We start from the raw sequence: 18,400 nt of genomic DNA, 5'->3' as shown, positions 1-18,400 counted from the left end.
TACTCTACTACTTCTACTTCCACTACTTACCAGTACTTCCATTACTTCTACTTTACTTAACACCATAACCAGTACTTACCAGTACTTCCACTACTTCACACCACTAAGAGTACTTCCACTACCTGTACTATTACAAATAGCTTTCCTTTACATCTCCAGTAACACTTTTCTCCTTCTGATAATACTCCGACTGCTTCTAGTACCACTACTTCCACTTCCAGTACTTCCACTACCAATACTACCAATACTACCAATACATTACCTACTAATACTTCCCTACCAACCATTACCCAGAGATCTTCTGAATCAACTTAAATGTCATTTCAAGAGCACCTTCCATTTCTTCACCAGTACTTCTCCACTCTGCTTCACTTCATACTTCCACTTCCACTTCATATTTTCCACTTCTTCCCATTTATTCCCATTTCTTCCTACTTCCTTCTTCTTCCCTCTTCTCTCCTTCCTCCCTGCTTACTAACACTCCCTCCACCCCGGCGATATCGGTCGTTTGCAGCCATCGCCATCTCCATCTCCATCGCTTCCAATCACACAAAGCCACCACCCGCCAACTCCAGATCTTCCACAAAACCAAAAACACCCAAAAACAGCCAACCTTGTCCCAACCAAGCACACTTTAAACTTTGACCAATCAAAACTTCCCCTACTTCCTCTTCACTGGCTGAATCCACCTTCTCATGACCTTCCACTGCCAAACCACCCATTTCTTTTCCTCCTCTCCCACGGCATTTCCAGCACCTCGGAATACACATCCTGGTCCCGCCGTTTTAACCGCTACACGTTTTGCTGTGCCCTCGGTTGACCTTCTGTGCGTTTTGGGCGTTTTGCAGCCAGCCTCAGGCATCATCTGATGGATCTGATAGCACATCCTCGGCTGAAGAGCCCTAGAAAAAGGAGAAGAAAAAGGAGAAGAAGCAGCCGCAGAACTTCAGTTTATGACTTGGCTTGGCGGTTTTGTGGCGGGAGTTGGCGTTTGGCGATGACTTCAGACTGGTTTAACCGCTTTGCAGTCGACGGAGAGAAGTCGCCAGGACCGGGAATTCACACAAATAATAGATGAAAGGAGGAAGTTTGGGGCATAAAGAAGAAGAGAACAAAGAATTGAGCGGTTTCTGGGGATTTCGGGTGGCTGGCGACGCTTTTCCGTTTCAGTAGGCGCTTCGGTGAAGGCCGCTGGTTTGACACAGAATAAGCTTCCAGCGGCTCCAAAACGGTCTTCTACAAAAGAAGCAACGACGAAGAAGCTACCAGAGACAAGAATAACGTGATGGTGTGACCAGCGGCGTCGGTATACCCGGAAAGGGCTTCTGTGGGTAGAAGCAGCGTGAACAAGACACATTTCGGTGCATTTCGACCCACAGAAGCCCTGGACGGTCTAAACTCCCTTAATAAGCCTCTTTAAGCCAGAAATAAGCCATTTCGGTTTTCCAGAGGGCCAGCTTGCCTTGTTTGTTTCCGTTTGCAGCCATTTCTTCCACAAACCTCCACAAACTCCACAAAGTGCCAGAAAACTCGTAACCACTCCTAACCAACGCTTCCCCTGCCTTTCCATTATCTTCTTCTAACCCTCCCCATTCTCTGTTTACGTTTTGTTGCCTGTTTTTGTTTCGTCTTCTGCGGCTTCCTAATCTATTCCATCTGCGCTTTCAAGAAGCCGCCGTACAGACGCCGTGCAGCTGTGCCAGGAATGCTGTGATTGGCTGGGCCAGAAAAGGATGGAGATTTCGGGGGCAAAGAAAAACGGGAGAAGAAGGAAGGCTTCCAAGAAATACGGGAGGTTTTTCGCTTAACTATGGGAGTCCAAGAAGGCCAAGAGATATCCACGAAAAGACAACTTTCTGGAGATTTTTTGGTTCTCCAGGATCCCTGAAGGTTGTAGAACACGATGGTACCGTCAAAACCCACCAAACCTTTCTGGTTGGCTTTGTTTCCGGGGAACCTCGGAAGTGAAAAATTAGGAAATTGCGCCGGCTCGGCTCGTAAAAAAAAAAAAAAAAAAAAAAAAAAAAAAACCACCCATTCACCTAAAAAACCTAAACAAAGAAAAACCCCTAAACCCTGTGGAACCCTGTGAAACTGGACCCCAAAAGGTCATCCCACCCTGTCAATCTTCACCGTTCCTCGTCACTTCTTGGCCCTGTCAAAGCGCATCGCCCTGGGCTGGCCTGCCACAACCCAACCTACCCACCCAAACGCCACAAAAACACCCCAAAACCATCTTATCCATCTTCTGCGGCGCCACTTACCCCATGTAGGTCTTTTTCCCGGTCAAAAAACGTCGTTTTGGCGTTTTTTCATCGGCTTTACCGGTGTCCGGGTACTGAGCCGCACGGGCCCGAATTTTTCACTTTTTTCATCCATTTTGCAACCATAAATAGTACCCTAAATCCACTTTTATTTCATCCCCAATGCTTTCCATCGTCTTCTTTGTCGCCCTCTGTTTGGCCTCCCAGTGGGACACCTACCCCAGGTGCCCAAATCAGCCTCCATCAACGGTTTCGCTGACCCCATCTACAGCCGTTTGCCAGACTGTGCCAAGGAGTGTGTCAAAACAACCACCAAGATCACTCCTTGTCCTTATTGGGACACTGGGTGTTTCTGCGTGATGCCCCAGTGGTCTGGGATAGTGGGGTCTTGTTTTGCCCAGAAATGTAAGGGCGAGGACGTTGCCAGTGCTACTTCTTTGGCTTACTCTTTGTGTGAGAGCGCTGGTGCTAATATCTGGATGATGCCTGCTTCGGTTTCTACGGAGCTTTCGCTGGCTGCTGGCACTTGGCAGGTTGCTGCTGCTACGACGAAGGACTCGGACTTTGGCGATGGTGCCAAGTTGCTGTCTGTGCTTAAGACAGCTAAGGACGAGGATAAGACCAAGGACGATAAGAGCCTGACGAGTTCTAAGGCAAGCAGTGAGACTTCTTCTGGTTCGTCTGCTACCACCACTGGTTCTTCGTCTACTGGTTCTTCGTCTACTGGTTCTTCGAGCTCTGCTTCTGGCTCGTCTTCTGACTCCGGTGCTAGTTTCCATGGAACTGGTCTTTTCGGGCTTATTCTTGTCGGTGTGCTTTCGTTGCTCCACTAGGAGTGTAATTGGGGAAAGAATTCCTGGAGTTAGTTAGTTTATGAAATGTACGATTGGTTTAGGAATGAGTAGGAGGAGAAGGTAAGAGGTCTAGAAGGGGAGATAGGGACGGTGAAAGGTGATTTGGGTGTTCTAGGAAGCTGTTTTGGACATTTACTGGTATTAATAGAAGTGTGAAATTTATTATTAGAGGCTTTTGGCGAGAGACGTTCTATTTTTTGACCTTCAGTTTTAGTATGTCTTTTATGGGCTTATCGGTATTAATGGTTCACCAAAATACACAAAACCAGTAAATTTCAGGCACTTAACTCGTTTCTTTACTTTCCCAGCATTTAATTGAATATTCCTACATCTCTTTCTAGTCTCTCTTTTACCAATTCTTTCAATATACCTTTAAGTAGCTCTTCTTCAGTAGACATACCAGTCTTTCCAAAAGACCATCTAGCAAACTTCACAGAACCAAACAAAACTTCAATTTAATAAATAGTAATCCCTGATAACTCTAAAAATTACCTTACCAGCAAAACCCACTTCCCTGCTTTCCAGTTCTACTAATCAATACCCATATTACCACCTTCCTCTCTCCATCACCATCTACACTTACCTTCTTCTCCAATTCCATTGCTTCCCCTTCCCTTCCCTTCCTTCTCTTCCTTCACTCTTCCTATTCCAACTTTACCCTCAAAGACTATTGTCTTGTCTCTTGCCTGTTCTTTGTTTATCACCTTGACGCCTTGGCACTTCACGCTTTCCCAAACAAACCGTGCCTCTTACGAACCACCAACCAATTCACATGGCCCCTAGAGGAGGTATCGGGCTGGAGGTGTTTTTCTCCGGACATAACGGGCCCTCTAGGCCAGTATTGGTCAGAGTTGGTCAGACCTGGACAGTCTGGTCTTGGAAAGGAATGTAAAGCAGCCAATCGTCTAAAGGCGCTAAGCGACGGTATATTTAGACTCTAGCGAATTACGAGAAGAGGCAGAAGTTGCTTGAGTTGCTGGAGGGGCAGAATAAGGAAGAACTAAAATAGCTAAGTGTTTTAATTAGTGGTATTGGTTTCAGAATAAGGTTTGGGGAGGTAAACGAGGAGAGAAGAATAGGAAGCGGTGCGTTCAAAGGCCTTTCTGGACCTGGGCCTTTCAGTCCTTTCTGGCTGGTTTTGGATGGTTTTGGATACTTCTGGACCCTTTGGCGAGTTTCAGGGATTCTGGGTTCCTGGAAACATAAACAAACAGAAATGGAAGTACCCAAAGTGGAGACAGAGAGAAAACGGTAATTAAAAAAAAGGCTGGTCGAAGAAGATGGAATTGATAAGAAAATAAACGAAAGGTAAACAAAGTAGGGTATTTTGGAGGGTTTAGATGGAGAAATAGAGAGTTTTGGCTGTTTTGGAGGTTCTAGTGGCTCGTTTGGGATGGAAGTTTCACGTAAAGAATCACAAACACGAAAGTAAGGAGACATAGAGAATCTGGGAAATCTGGGGTTACAAAGAAACAGACTTAACCGGGAATTGGTGTAGATTGGGATTAAATGGGTGCAAATTGGCCGGAAAAAGACCGTTGTGGGCGGAAAAAGCTGCTCTTTCGATGTGTGTACTTTGTTTTTGATGATCTACGTTGGTTTTAGAGATATTGAATGTTTTTAGACCTCCCATTTTGTGGAAAGTTGTGTATTTTTCCTTTTTCTATCTTTATGGATTTTGCCGAGCCGCAAGTTGCTTTTCGTTGGCGAAATGTCCGAAAACGACCAAGCAACATTGGCAAGACCGACCCGGAGAAGCCGTTGAGAGACTTTGAAGGGTTTAGATATTTATGTATTTTTTTAGACAGAGTAGGTCATTTTTAGGGGAAATCTCGGTATTCTTACGGTTTATCGAAAAAATCAGGACGATATCGCCGAAATAATTGAAGAAAGAGGCGACTTCCGAGGGTCGACCGACCGACCGAATCGGACCCGAGGGTCTGCATGACGCACAAGCTGACGCCGCACATGAAACAAACAGGCCATGCGCAGCCTGATATATGCACCTTGGGCGAGCGGCGCGTTATGAGCCCCGCCACCCTCGAAACTAAAGAAAAAAAAATTTCCTTGAATTCCCCAATCACCACCCACCAGCAACCTGCAATGTCCCCTTTAGGTACTTTGTTACCCATAAACAGAGCCACCTAAAGATGGCCAGAACGATCACCGCCAGTGCCTAAAATAGCAAACACCGATACAGGAAACCAAACCCCTGTCTATATACACTCCCCACATTGGCTGCAAAAGTATATAAACCCTCCTCCCCCAACCTTCTTTTCTCCCCTTCTTTATCTATTCCATCAATGATTTCCGCCCTTCCATTCGCTGCCCTCGTTGCCTCCGTCCTCGCCGCTGACAACCAGTGGGCCACCTACCCATCGGTCCCACACACCGCCACCATCAACGGTTTCGCTGACCCTGTTTTCGACTCTCTTCCAGAATGTGCTAAACCTTGTGTTGACGAGTCCACCTCCAGCACTCCTTGTCCTTACTGGGACACTGGCTGTCTCTGTGTGATGACCACGTGGTCCTCCAAGGTCACCAACTGTTACGCTGAAAAGTGTTCTGGTTCTGACGCCCAGAAGGCCTTTGACGCTTCTGTCCAGATCTGTAAGAACGCTGGTGTCTGGGAACCATACTGGATCGTCAACGACGCTGCCTCTGCTGCCATCTCCTCTGCTGCTGCCAAGGAGGACGACAAGACCTCTTCTGCTGCTCCAGAGACCACCTCTTCTGCTCCAGCCCAGGAGACTCAGGACGAGACCACCACCCAGGGTGAGGCCACCTCTGCTACTTCTTCCCAGGCTGAGCAGACCGAGGCTCCAGCCGAGACTTCTGCTCCAGCCGAGTCTGAGGCCCCAGCCGGTTCTGCTCCAGCCGAGTCTGCTTCTGCTCCAGCTGAGTCTTCTGCTGCTGTTTCCTCTTTTGAGGGTGCTGCTGCCGGTGCTGGTCCAGCTGGTGTTGCTGTTGGTGTTGCCGCTGGTCTCGCCATGCTTTTGTAAATCTGAAACCGCCAGGTTTCAGATTTTGAAGATATAAAACTAATTTGATGTACTGTCGACGCTCTGCAGTAGCGGCGATGTAATACATGCTTCAGTTTACGTTTGGTTATAGTAATTGGTAATACGAAGATGAACTGGAACCGCCAGGTTTCAGTTTATCGAATAGAAAAGATTATGTACACTTGTAATGTTTGTATACTGGCTATAGCTGATGTTGTATGAGTACATTCTTTTTAAAGATAAACCACAAGGCTTTAGTTTATTGTATGTCTATTTGTAATGTCTGTATTGGGTGATACCCTGAATTTAGCTGATATTGTATGCGTACATTTATTGTAACGATAAACTGTCAGCTTTCAGGTAAAAAGTGAAACATTGAGTTTATTTGTAGTGTCTGGGATGTCTTGGCTGTTATTTGTACTGACTAGCTGACATTACATGAGTACATTTGTTGCTGATATTCTATGAGTACATTTGCTGTTAAAGATAAACAGCCAGGTTTCAGTTTATCGACTATCAAAGAGTATGTTCATTTGTAGTGTCTTGGCTGTTGGTCATACTCTGAATTTAGCTGGTATTGTACTAGTACATTTATTGCTAATGGTAAACCGCCAGGTTTCAGTGAAAGGAACCGAAATGTATGTTTATTTGTGTAAAATTGAATTTGTAATGTCTGTATGTCCTGGGTGTTGGTTATACTGGCTAGCTGCTGTTGTATGAGTACATTTATTGTTGTCGATAAACCTAAGCTTGCTCTTTATTTTCGCTTTTATCTAGACTCCATCTACACTTCTTATCTATTCTTTATTAAGGATTAGAAGTATAAACTCAGTTTTTGTTGTTTTGGATGGATACAAGTCATTAGGGCAGAAACAGTACATTTGTTGAAATTCTGTCTTTTCCAGTCAATGCTACTTTAAAAGAAGTCCAGTTGATAATAAAATAGAAGAAGTCAGTTCATTAAAATTAAAAAAAAATAGGAACCATTGACATCTGATAAGAAGCAGAAACAGCTTACACCGTTCATTGAGTTACCAGTAGGAGAAGTGCTATGGAAGATTAGTTCAACAAGAAGACATTGTTCAAAGGTCCTTTGCAAGAAATCCGTAAAACCAAACTCCAAGTCTCTTCTTTCCATAGATATAGTACCGTAGTGTAAACAACTACTTCCTAGTATAGATGTCTAGTTAATACTGTAGATACAGATGTACTTACTACAATTACTTCCTTACTTACCAGTATAGATCTAGCACTTGGTGGTGTCGTTTACTAGACGTACCAGACAAAGTACTTACTAGTATAGAAAAGTACTTACTAGTATAGAAAAGTACTTACTAGTATAGATAAAGTACTTCGTAGTAGAGATAAAGTACTTGGTAGTATAGATGTCTACTACCTAGTATAGATAAAGTACTTGCTTACTAGCGAAATCAAGCGCTTACTAGTAGATATCTATACTTGCTTTCTAGTATAGATCCTTACTGCTAGAAATATACTATAGAATCCTGGACTTCTTTTTCTTTACTTCTTCATTTGTAGACTTCCCAATTGGGTAATCCAGGGAATACCAGCAGCAAGCAATCCCTGGCTCTTCAAAACCCAAAAACATCCAAAAAGTCAACTTTACTTTCAAAACCTTTTCTTCTCCCTTTTGTTGCTTCTTGCTCTTTGGTTCGTCTTTGTGGAGCTTCTTAAGCGCCTGGCTTAGTGAACAAAGCCAACAAAAGTACTTTACCGAGAGTGGAAGCTGGAGGCTTTTTTCGGGAGGCGTGGTGGCAGAAGCAGTATATACCAAGGAGGTAAGTGGCATTTAGGTAAGTAAATAGGAAGAAAAGTGTTAGTATGGCTATTACCCATGTTGGTACTGCTAGTATATAACCAGTCAGTATGGCTAGTATAAATGGATAGAAGCATAGGCAGTGTAACTAGTATAGGTAGTATAAGTAGTATAAGTATAGGTATAGGTAGTATAGGTAGTTCAACTAGTATAGGTAGTTCAACTAGTATAGCTGGTATGAGTAGTATAAGTAAGGCTCGCTCTGGGGCGTGGGAAAGTTAAATAAGGTTTATGAATGGCAAAGAGGTCTTCATAGGTTTGGTTTAGGTTTCGTGGAAGGCCTTTTGTCCTCTGGCTTCCTCAGTTCTGGTGAATCACATCTAAGAGATGTTTGTGAAACTCCATATTGAAGAATCTGGATACTCTAAAACCATCTGGTTCAGCTGCCTTTCTATATAATTAAATTTGTGTTTTACTCTTCTCTGTTGACGTAGACAATTTCCATTCTCCTACAAATCCAAGGCACCGATTCATCTGAACAGTTCCAAGAATAGTTTGATAAGTTTTCATAGTACTCCCGGTAACTCAGTAAGCACAGCTCAGACAATTTCCTGATACTTTCATCACTCAGCATCTCAAAAGACTTCTTCTATTTATGTAAAAAAGCTCTTTAATACCAAAAGTACAAGCAAATAAAGTCTTCAAAGAGTGTCATTATTCAATAGAAGAAAACTATACAGAGCAATAAGTTATACATGACCAAAAATGGTTCCCAAGAAGTGAACGAGCCCTTTCAAACTCGACTTACCATTCCTTGTCTTCTTGAAACGCCAGTAAGGCTGCCTAGCTCTTTCTTCCTTTGAAAACAAAAAAAAAAAAGGCAATTCCAGGAGCCAAAGTGGACTTGCCAAAGTTCCTCCAAACCAAATTCCAGTTTTAGAAATAACAGAACTCCAGAAGGAAGTGGCGATGTAGGAATCCAATGGAAATCCAGAAACAGCCACTCCAGGCTCTCTGAGCTCAGTTAGTACAGACATCGAGCCAGAACCAACAAACCAGTGAACTTTAAGAAACCACCAAAAGTAAAGAAAACAAAATGTTCCCAGAATTGAAAACCAGGCCAGTTCAACAGGATACCATTTCTTCCTTGAAGCAGAGAATACCATTTCTTCCTTGAAGTAAAGAATACCTTCGAGAAACAGCCAGTCGTACTGGTTCTGGAACTTCGCCAGGAAACTCCAGCCACTTCTATTCCTTCCTTCTTCTTCCCAAACCACTACTATAAAACCCAGACTTCCTCTTTCTTTCCTCCTCCAGACTCCCTCCTCCTCCATCAACCATGTCCAAATCCAAAAACCACCACCACCTCCAATCTCCACCAAACCTGGCCCCAGAAATGGACCCAAAACAGAATCCGCATCATCTTTTGCACCCACTCCTTCTTCCTCATTCTCTGTTTCTTCCTTTCCCTTGGTCTCATCATTCCCTCCAATTACACAGCCAAATACAAGTACTCTGTTCCCCAGCCCAACGACTGGACAACCTATACCAGGTCGCTTTTGGCTCTGTTTGAAGCAGCAGCTCCAGGGTCAACCCAGGGCTTGCCAGAACTCATTCCAGAGAAATGGCCGCTTGAAGAAACCCACTACTATGTCCATTCGTTTGGGTTCTGTCGAAAGACGAAAAACCAGCGCCAAAAGTGTCGTTTTTCATCCAACAAGTTCATAAAAAGCCAGATTATCCAAGATATAGCGTTGGTGTTTGCTGGAGGCCTGAAAAATCCATCTGCCAAACAGAAACACATTGCACATTCCTGGGAAAAGGCGTTTTCCAGTGCCCACCAGTCTACACTTAATGCTCTAGCCAACCTGGCTTCCCATACGTCCAAAGTCGACTTAAACGAAGCAGCTATGGAGATTATTGATGATTATGGCCGAGAAACAGACATTCCGGTGTACCTGGGTGTTATTCTAGGAGCCCTCGTTGCCTACTTGCTTTTTGGGCTTCTTGTGTTTCTTGGTGAAGGAATGGTGGTCTTGTCTGGCGTGATTCCGTGGATTGTGATGGTTCTCTTTGTCGTGGAGACGCTTTGGCGGTCCAGGAGAAGCGTAGGGGTTCTTGAAGAGACGCTAGCGGCTGGCCAGTTGGCGGTGGTTGGATTTATGATGTTTTTGTTGGCAGCAACGATGGTCTTTGGCTATAAAGTGGGAGCAGAAAGTATAAAAAGGTGGATGAACGAGAGAAGGGTGTGAGTGGTTGAAGTTATGGCCAAGGACTCAGGCTACGTTGAAGTAGGTCCAAGAGACGACGTGAAAGGTCACTATTTTGGATTGTGTTGTTGGCTTTGATGTCAAATCTCCTTCTTCTTTTGCCATTGGAGTCTTTGTCTACTGGCACTGAGTTCCTGGAAAAGTGACTTCGTAATCGTTACAAAGAAGGTGCTTTTAAGAAGTTTGAACATTTCAGGAAAGATAGTCTCGTTGAAGCTGGTAATGAAATCAACGTCAGCTTGAAGATCAGTGGACGAGCTCAGAAACTCCGTCTGCAACGTTTGAAAGTGTTCTGAACACCAAATGAGCAGAATGGACGACGCTTTGGGGAGAAGAAGGTTTCTTCTTTGAAGGGCTTTGACAGTTTGGCTCTAGCAAGACCAAAAGATACCTGACCCATTGATTATCCAGTGATGGTGGTTGCTGAGAGAATTGGTAACTAATTGCTACAAACTTCTTTAACCATGGTACCTTAAAGTAAGGATGATTTTTGAGAGTTAGGAAATAAAGAAATGGAGGTTCAACGTTATCCTAGAATTTTTAGTGATACTTTTCTGCTTTCGTGAAAATACTTGGTAGGGTGTATTCTCTGACGAAGAGCCTGACAAGTAATGATCCAAATTGAACTGATGGGTTCAAGAAAGTTACTACAAGCCTTCCACTTGCGTGACTTCATTATTCGCCAACTATCCTACAATGTGATCGTAGTCTTCTCTGTGACCTTTCTTCACATCAAATGTTGTGTAAGTATTCTTCATTCTTATAATCAGGCGAAACTCTTCAACTCAACTTATAACTAATACTAAAGAAAACCAAAAAAAATAAAAAATAAAAGCTCTTTAGAGTAACTTTGGCGTTCTGAATTACGTAAATAACTTACTTTCTTTCCTCTATCGACGAGTTCCAGAGCTTTAGATGACCATTAGCTTTCTGGCACTCAGTATGAGTACTAAAACGAGAAGTCCATTAACTTCTGCCACAGACATGCCACAGCCACCAAATTAGCACCAATAAACTCAAAAGCTCTGTAGCTTCCAACTGGTATCACTTTCACTTAAACTACTTTATTTTTGGGGAAATTGACTGACGGTCTGGTTGGTCTGGGGTAAGCTGGTGTACGGGTCTTTCTACCACCAACCACCACTAATCTCCCATTACAGACCTAAGTAAAGCCGATAGTGGTTTATAACTGATTGTAGTGACTATGTAGACGCTCTTTGTACTTTCTTGGTGGTTTTTTCTGCTCTCCTAGACCCACTGGCTGTCCTGAACACCCAAAACCACCCAAAACTCCCCCAGAACCCGCTTTTTCGCCGGAAAAAGCGGGACCCCCAAAATATCAACCCGGTTTCTTCACTCTCCTGTAAAAACAACACTCCCTCCGCCCCTATACCTCCACTTAGAGCATGTAGTTAATGTCCATTTTTTTTGCACCCAACAGTACGACCTGCATATAAACCCCCAAAACCTGGGGTACCTCAAATTTTAATTTTTCAGGGGATTCCCACACCCGTGCACCAGCATATACCACATCCCCCCAAAACCTCCAAATTTCCACCAAATTTCACCCAAAAAAAGCCTCCACCACCACCATCACCACCTTCCTCGTCAAAATCCAACTCTCCCGGTCCAAAAACCACCAAAAACCGACCATTTTTCATACTTCTACCCTCCTCGTCCTGCACTGGTGTGGAGAAACCGGTTGCAAATTCACAAGCCAAGATCACCAACCAAACACCCCCAAAAACCCCAAAAAAAACCATTCCCAAGGTTCTCCCGGCCTTCTAATGCCCGAATTCGTCGTTTTCGCCGTCAAAATCGCCCTTGTGGCGGCTCTTTTAATGGCTGCAAATTTCTCACTCCACGCAGCCAAGTACCACTACTACTCCAAAAAATGGAACACCGAACCCATCAAAAACCACCGAAACGTCTTCCAGACGCTTCCTACGTTCTTCGACGGTTCCAACAGTACTTCTCTGGGCTTTTTTCTCCAAAAATTGACCGAGAAATTCGAAAAAACCCAAACCAACGCTTTCTCGCTAACGGTGCCACTAATGAAACAACTCATCCTCAGCAGAAGTCCCCAAGTGATGAAAGCGGTCTTTTCGACACAAGTAAACGACTTTAATTTGGGCGTACGGCGGCCAGCGTTTGGTCCGCTCTTGGGAAACGGCATTTTCGCTTCTGAGGGACGTCAATGGAAACACTCACGAACACTCCTCAAACCACAATTTGCCAGAGAACAAGTGGGCCATGTCAAAATGCTCGAACCGCATGTCCAGATGCTAGCACGGCAGATCCAGAAGAGTGGCGGCGAGATGGTGGACATGGAGTTGATGTTTTATGGGTTCACGTTGGACGCAGCCACACACTTTCTATTTGGAGAAAGCGTAGATGTACTAAAGGAAGATGTCAAGCAATGGGGAGCTGGTTTTGACCAATCTCTAGGGTTTGTGGGGTCGTATTTGGCGAAAAGACTGTCTCTTTTTGACTTCTACTGGATGGCCAACTCGAGGCAGTTTAGGCAAAGTATAAGGAGCATTCACGACTACACAAACCGGTTTGTGGACAAGGCGTTGGCGTTGAAACCTGAGGAGATCGAAGAGAGATCGAAAAAGGGCTATATCTTCCTCTATGAATTGGTCAAAAGGACTCGAAACCCGGTGGAAATCAGAGATGAGCTTTTGAACATTTTAATAGCTGGAAGAGCAACCACAGCGGCTCTTCTCCTGGCTGCGTTGATGGAACTAGCGCAGAATCCAGAAATCTGGAGAAAACTACGTTCTGAAGTGTTTATGTACTTTGGAAAAGGCGAAACTCTGGAAGAAATCGACTCTATAACGTTCGAATCGCTCAAAAAGTGTACTTACCTTAAATGGGTGGTGAACGAAACGCTTCGTTTGTGGCCGCCAGTGCCCCTGAACCTTCGGGAGGCTGTAAAGGATACGACGTTGCCTGCGGGGGGAGGTTTAAACGGAAAAGCGCCAGTTTTTATTCCCAAAGGGACGATTATCGTGGTTATGCTTTTTTGTATTCACCGTCTGGAGGAGTTTTATGGTCCAGATGCCAATGCTTTTTCTCCAGAACGCTGGGAGCGTCTTTCCAAGATTGGCTGGGCGTTTATGCCTTTTGGAAGTGGGCCCAGGATTTGCTTAGGCCAGCAGTTTGCACTAACAGAGGTTCTGTACGTTTTGGTTCGGTTGGCCCAGATGTTTGAGACGTTGGAGAGTGGAATTGGAGAGTACCCGCCGAAAACGTTGGCCAACGCTGTGTTGAAGTTTACGGAGGGCGTGAAAGTGAAGGTGATGTAGGGGAGATGAAGGAGGAGAGGGAGAAATGAAGAAATGAAGAAATGAAGATTGGATGAAGAAACAGCGTCTTCTGGAACCAACCAAGGCTTCTCTTCAGTTGGCTGCTGCTTCTGTTATGATAAGTTTAAGACTGTTTAGACTTTGGAGATTACAGTTTATGGAGTGCTTTGGGGTTTCAACGGCTTTGAGAGCTGAATGGACGTATTTGGTGAAGGAGGGTAGGATTATGATATAATGAGTTATGAGATGGTTTATGGTAATAGGAAACAAGCTATGGATATGGTAATAGGAACTGAAAATATACTATTTATGGTAAAGTAGTAAATTGAAGATATACGGTTTATGGTAATAGGAACTGAGAATATACTATTTATGGTAATATAGTAAATTGAAGAATATGGTTTCTGGCAATTAAGAAAGATAAGTGGACCATTTATTATAGAGATATGGATGGTTGATGATACAAGGTAAGTAAATGGACATGAGATGAGTAATGGATTATGGAAAGTGTAACAAGAAAAGAGTTTGTATTAAAGGGAATGGCAGGTAGCGTAGACGGTATATGTTAAGCAGATGGTATATGACAAATGGTATAACCAGAGGTTTCTGGTGAGATAAGAAGAGGATTCATATTATAACAGTATTTGATGGGATTTTATAAGGAGTTGCTTCGTTAGGCATATGGTTTATGGTAAGAGGACATTGGAGGTTTATGGTTTATGGTAATATGAAAGTGATATAAGGTTTATGACATGAAATAAGTAAATGGTTTACGGTACAAGTAAGAGATAAGCAGCGGTCAATAGTAGTAAGAGATAAGTGGAGGGTTTATGATGTATGATATGTGGATGATTTATGGAGTAATTGATGTGAGATAGAACCAGAGGTTATTGGTTTATACTATAAGTAGAGGATTCATGATAAGGTATTTATGGTAGGCGCTGAAGATGGTTTATGGTGTATGGTAATAGGAAACGAGTTATGGGTATAATAGAGGAAATTGAAGAGATGGTTTATGGTAATAGGAAACTGAAAGTATATGATATATGGCAATGAGGAAGATAAGTGGACCATTTATGATAGATTTATGGATGGTGATGGTAAGTAAATGGTTTATGAAATGAGTAGGATTATGATATAATGAATGGTTTATGTCTAGGGCTAGTGGTGATTTATTCTATGGTGATTGAATATATGGTAGTAGGAAGAGAAGTGTATGGATGAAATATGGTAAGTATGAAATTGAATATAAATGGTGTAAATAGTATGGGAAGACCGTGGTTAGATGATATTAGATAAGTAAAGGTTTACGGTAATTGGATGGCCTATGAAGTATAATGAGTAGACAGAATATCGTATGTGATGAGTAAACAGTTTACGATATGTGATAAGTTGCCGGTTTATGGTTTCCGGTAATCAGGGAAGACAAATGTATGGTTTATCAGACAAGTAGGATTTGGAAGATATTTTTAGAGAAATCAAGGATTATGGTTTATGGAATATGGTAATGGGAAACTGAAGGTATGGTTTCTGGTAATTGGGGAAGAAAGATTATGAGATATGGAAATGAGATGGTTTCAGGTATGGTAAGAAAAGTTGTTGGTATATGGATGAAATAAGTAAATGGTAGGGATTATATAATAAGTGATGGCTTTTTATGATGAGTTTCCAAATGGAAAGAGATAAGCAAAGGTAATTGGTAGTCCACTGGAGGGTTCATGGTAGAGGTTTATGAGAAATGGTAAAGTAATGAATCGAAGGTTATTGGTTTACGGTGAGAAGTGGAGGAGAAAGTGATTGATTTACTAGATGAGATGATAAGTGAAGCTCAACGTATCCATGAGGAAAACCTCAAGAAGATGAGCTCTTACAGGGTCTTAAGCTAGGTTTAAAGAGAGCAGTAAACATGTACATGCTGAAGGACATGATGGCTGGATTGGTGGTGCTCTTATCTTAGAGTACTCTTCCACCAAACTATCAATTTCTTTCACTTTGTTGAATTTTAAATATTGCAGAAATGGCATTGAATTACCATATATCACCGGTGAAGTGAACAAGGCATAGTCTCTTGAACTTCAAATAATGGAAGTGCTGAGTCTGACAAGGAGAATGATGGGCATGAATTGGAAGAAGTTGACGAAGTTGTGTCTGACGATTACCAAATTGCACCAAGAACATCCACATGGATACTAACGATCCTGAGTTCCATGAAAAGGCCTACCCAGAGCTTCCAAAGGAAACTAACAACCTTGCATGGATGAAAGACCAGGGTCCTCAGAAACGAAGCACTACTTATGAACCTCATTGATCCTCATATTACAGACTGTTCTTACTCCTGTTTCAAAAAAAACCAAAACGGGCCTTCCCCAGCGCCGTTCAAGCGCCCAATAGAGCCAAACCATTGACTGCAATCTAGAGATGATGCAGTTTCACGAAATGCCGCTAGGTTTGTTCAGAGAGATACCATTTGCTGCTATTGACTTAATTTCAAAGGAACCAATCAGATATCTTGAACATGATAATATCGCTGTAGAAACAAGGAATCTACTTTGCAAGGTCACCCGAAGGTTTTTATAAACATTTTAGCTTCATACCATCTGGGTAGTTTACTGTTTAAAGTGGCATGCGTCATAATCAGTGAATAAATCTTTTGAATTTTTAAAGACTCTGATCTGTTGTACCTAGACAAACAAGCATTGCTATAGACAATTGGTCGTATTTTTCACAAGTCAGGCTGAACAAGAACCCTTTCCGTGAGGAACTATGCCATTGAAGTTCTGGCTTTTGAGGAAACCACTTGATTCCACTTTCACTTGCTTTCAGCGCCCTTGACTTGCCATTCATAAACAAGAACCAAAATCAATGCTTCCCATTGAGAGAGGCCAAGAACTTTCTCAGAGAGATCAGGACGGTCGGCAATTAAAGAATTGGAAGAGATCCTCATCCAGAGAGATATCTTCTGTTCTTGATACTCCTTAGGTCTTGCACTTCCACTTTATTTGATAAGTGTAGTAGTCTTACTAGAAAGAAGGTGCTGGAGGATGAACAAGGCCCAATCTGGGATTCCTGGAAACACCCAACAAGTAAAATCGTGCTTCCACAATTTTTTTTTTTTAATTAATCAACCCTTACTGTTCAGAAGTTTGGCCCAAATACGGCAAACCAGACTTTCTAGCAGCCACTGTTTGAGCTATGAGTATTACATCTGTATTCTCCTCCTCTTCTTCTTCTTCTTCTTCTTCTTCTTCTTCTTCTTCTTCTTCTTCTTCTTCTTCTTCTCTTCTAAACCTCCATCTCCACCATTTCCACTTCCTCCACTTCCTCTCTTTCCCTCCACTTTCCCCAAACCTTCCTCCCACCTTCCCAAACCTTTCTCCCCAAAACATCAACCAAACCTGTCCAGAAACAAATCCAGTCTTCATTTCTGGTCCTTCCCAACCTCAAACCCAAATATTCCAACGCTGCAACGCCAAAAACCACGCAAAACGTTACTCCAAAGTCAAAAACCTTCTCAACGTCTCCTCCTTCTCCACAAGGCTCCCAGAGCAAGAAAGGAAGCAAAAAGAAGGAAAGCTGGGCGAAAGCAAACGCTGGTTTGTAGCTGCACGGCAAAAGCAACGCCGAAATGCCCAAAAAGAAGAGCAGAAACAACAGAACTAGCCGGTTGGTTATATTTGGATTCCAGATATTCAAAGTTTGAATAACCTGGATGGCTTCAGCGTTGAAGGTGGATTTTGGAGACTCTGGAGGACTGGAAAACCTCGAAACGCTTTGAATCGTCTCCAAAGAGGAAGAAAGAGCTTCTAAAGTGGCTCTTTCCCAGGCATGGGCGATTTCCTGCTGTTCTTTAGTGTTTTGTGTCCAGTTTCGTGCAATCAAAAGGCCCATATCCCACGAAACAAACGGAAAGTCGCCCCAGACGTTCCAAACACAAGCAGTTTCGGTTTCGGACACTCTGCACTTGCCAAAGTACGAGATTTGGTATTCAGACTCTCCGTATGGCCAGTTTTCAGGAATATAAGATGCCATTTGGCGGGTCGAGCCTGGAGAAAGCGCCTCGAGCAGGTTTATTACGTTTGAAGTGTATTTGAACCAGTTTTCGGTGGATAGAGTGTATTTTTTGGGGGAGATTCCGCCTGGTGATGAAAACCACAATTGGAGAATGAAGGCAGCGTAAATTGGGATTATGGCCCATTTGGGGGAGTTGGCAGAGTTGGATTTTGGGCTTTTTGGGCTCTTTGGGCTTTTTGGAGATGACATGAAGAAGTTGGGATTTGCAGAAAATGGAGAAAATGGAGGTTTTGGGAATTCAGGGTGAGGTTCGTCTTGGAGTTGCCTTTTTGGAATGGAGTTGGGGTTTTGAGAAGGAGAAGAATGAAGGATGAACAAAAGCTTAGGGAGGAAAAGAAGAAGGAAAAAGACAAGTAGAAACCAAGAGGAAAGAAGAGAAGCGGAAAAGAATTGAAGAGGAAAAATGGAAAGCTGAGGAGAAGAAGGAGAAAGAGAAGCTTCGGCAAAAGAAGTTGAAGGCATTTTCTGATATTTCAAGAAGTTTCAGCAAACCTCGATCGTTACAAGGTTCTTCAGGAGAAGCAATTTGATCTCCTCCACGAGCAGCTTGTAGTCTTACCGGTTTCCTTATTGTTGCTTGGTTTACCATCAACAACTAGCCACCTTTTCATTACCAACAAAATGCGGCTTGTTCTTTGCCTTGTCTTGTGGAAATGCTCAGGTATACGTTTCTTCAAGAACAGTGTACTCAGTGGCTCTCCAAAGAAAAGCACCTGCTATCCTAATGAACTGCAACCGTATCGGTATCCCTTACTATGCCGTTCTTTTATCGGACTGGAAAGAGGTTGCTAAGGAAGTTGAAGAAGGGAGAACTGAGATTGCCAACATCAAGGAAAAAGGCTTAAAGAGGG

At 43.1% G+C, this 18,400-nt stretch overlaps 5 protein-coding genes across 5 annotated transcripts; 4 read left to right on the top strand and 1 right to left on the bottom strand. All coding sequences in view use genetic code 12, as the record gives it.

Annotated features, from left to right (window-relative positions):
- Positions 1-2,623: 2,623 nt before the first annotated feature.
- CXQ85_004178 (CFEM domain-containing protein) lies at positions 2,624-3,097 on the top strand (the record flags this gene model as incomplete). Its single annotated transcript, XM_025487806.1, has 1 exon — positions 2,624-3,097. The coding sequence occupies one exon, from the start codon at positions 2,624-2,626 to the stop codon at positions 3,095-3,097; it is 474 nt and encodes a 157-aa protein (XP_025341614.1).
- A 2,324-nt stretch (positions 3,098-5,421) lies between these two features.
- CXQ85_004177 (CFEM domain-containing protein) lies at positions 5,422-6,120 on the top strand (the record flags this gene model as incomplete). The annotated part of the gene is made up of 1 exon (XM_025487805.1): positions 5,422-6,120. One exon carries the CDS (start codon positions 5,422-5,424, stop codon positions 6,118-6,120), a length of 699 nt encoding a protein of 232 aa, XP_025341613.1.
- Positions 6,121-8,993: 2,873 nt separating this feature from the next.
- Positions 8,994-10,149, top strand: CXQ85_004176 (uncharacterized protein; the record flags this gene model as incomplete). Its single annotated transcript, XM_025487804.1, has 2 exons — positions 8,994-9,020; positions 9,409-10,149. The coding sequence occupies 2 exons, from the start codon at positions 8,994-8,996 to the stop codon at positions 10,147-10,149; spliced, it is 768 nt and encodes a 255-aa protein (XP_025341612.1).
- A 2,072-nt stretch (positions 10,150-12,221) lies between these two features.
- On the top strand, positions 12,222-15,786 carry CXQ85_004175 (cytochrome P450; the record flags this gene model as incomplete). Its single annotated transcript, XM_025487803.1, has 3 exons — positions 12,222-13,474; positions 15,568-15,622; positions 15,652-15,786. 3 exons carry the CDS (start codon positions 12,222-12,224, stop codon positions 15,784-15,786), a joined length of 1,443 nt encoding a protein of 480 aa, XP_025341611.1.
- Positions 15,787-16,606: 820 nt separating this feature from the next.
- Positions 16,607-17,507, bottom strand: CXQ85_004174 (uncharacterized protein; the record flags this gene model as incomplete). The annotated part of the gene is made up of 2 exons (XM_025487802.1): positions 16,607-16,760; positions 16,918-17,507. The coding sequence occupies 2 exons, from the start codon at positions 17,505-17,507 to the stop codon at positions 16,607-16,609; spliced, it is 744 nt and encodes a 247-aa protein (XP_025341610.1).
- Positions 17,508-18,400: the final 893 nt, after the last annotated feature.

Source organism: Candidozyma haemuli, assembly GCF_002926055.2.
Source record: "Candidozyma haemuli strain B11899 chromosome Unknown G_2014730914, whole genome shotgun sequence".
Classification (NCBI taxonomy): domain Eukaryota; kingdom Fungi; phylum Ascomycota; class Pichiomycetes; order Serinales; family Metschnikowiaceae; genus Candidozyma; species Candidozyma haemuli.
This window is presented reverse-complemented; position numbering and strand designations above follow the sequence as displayed.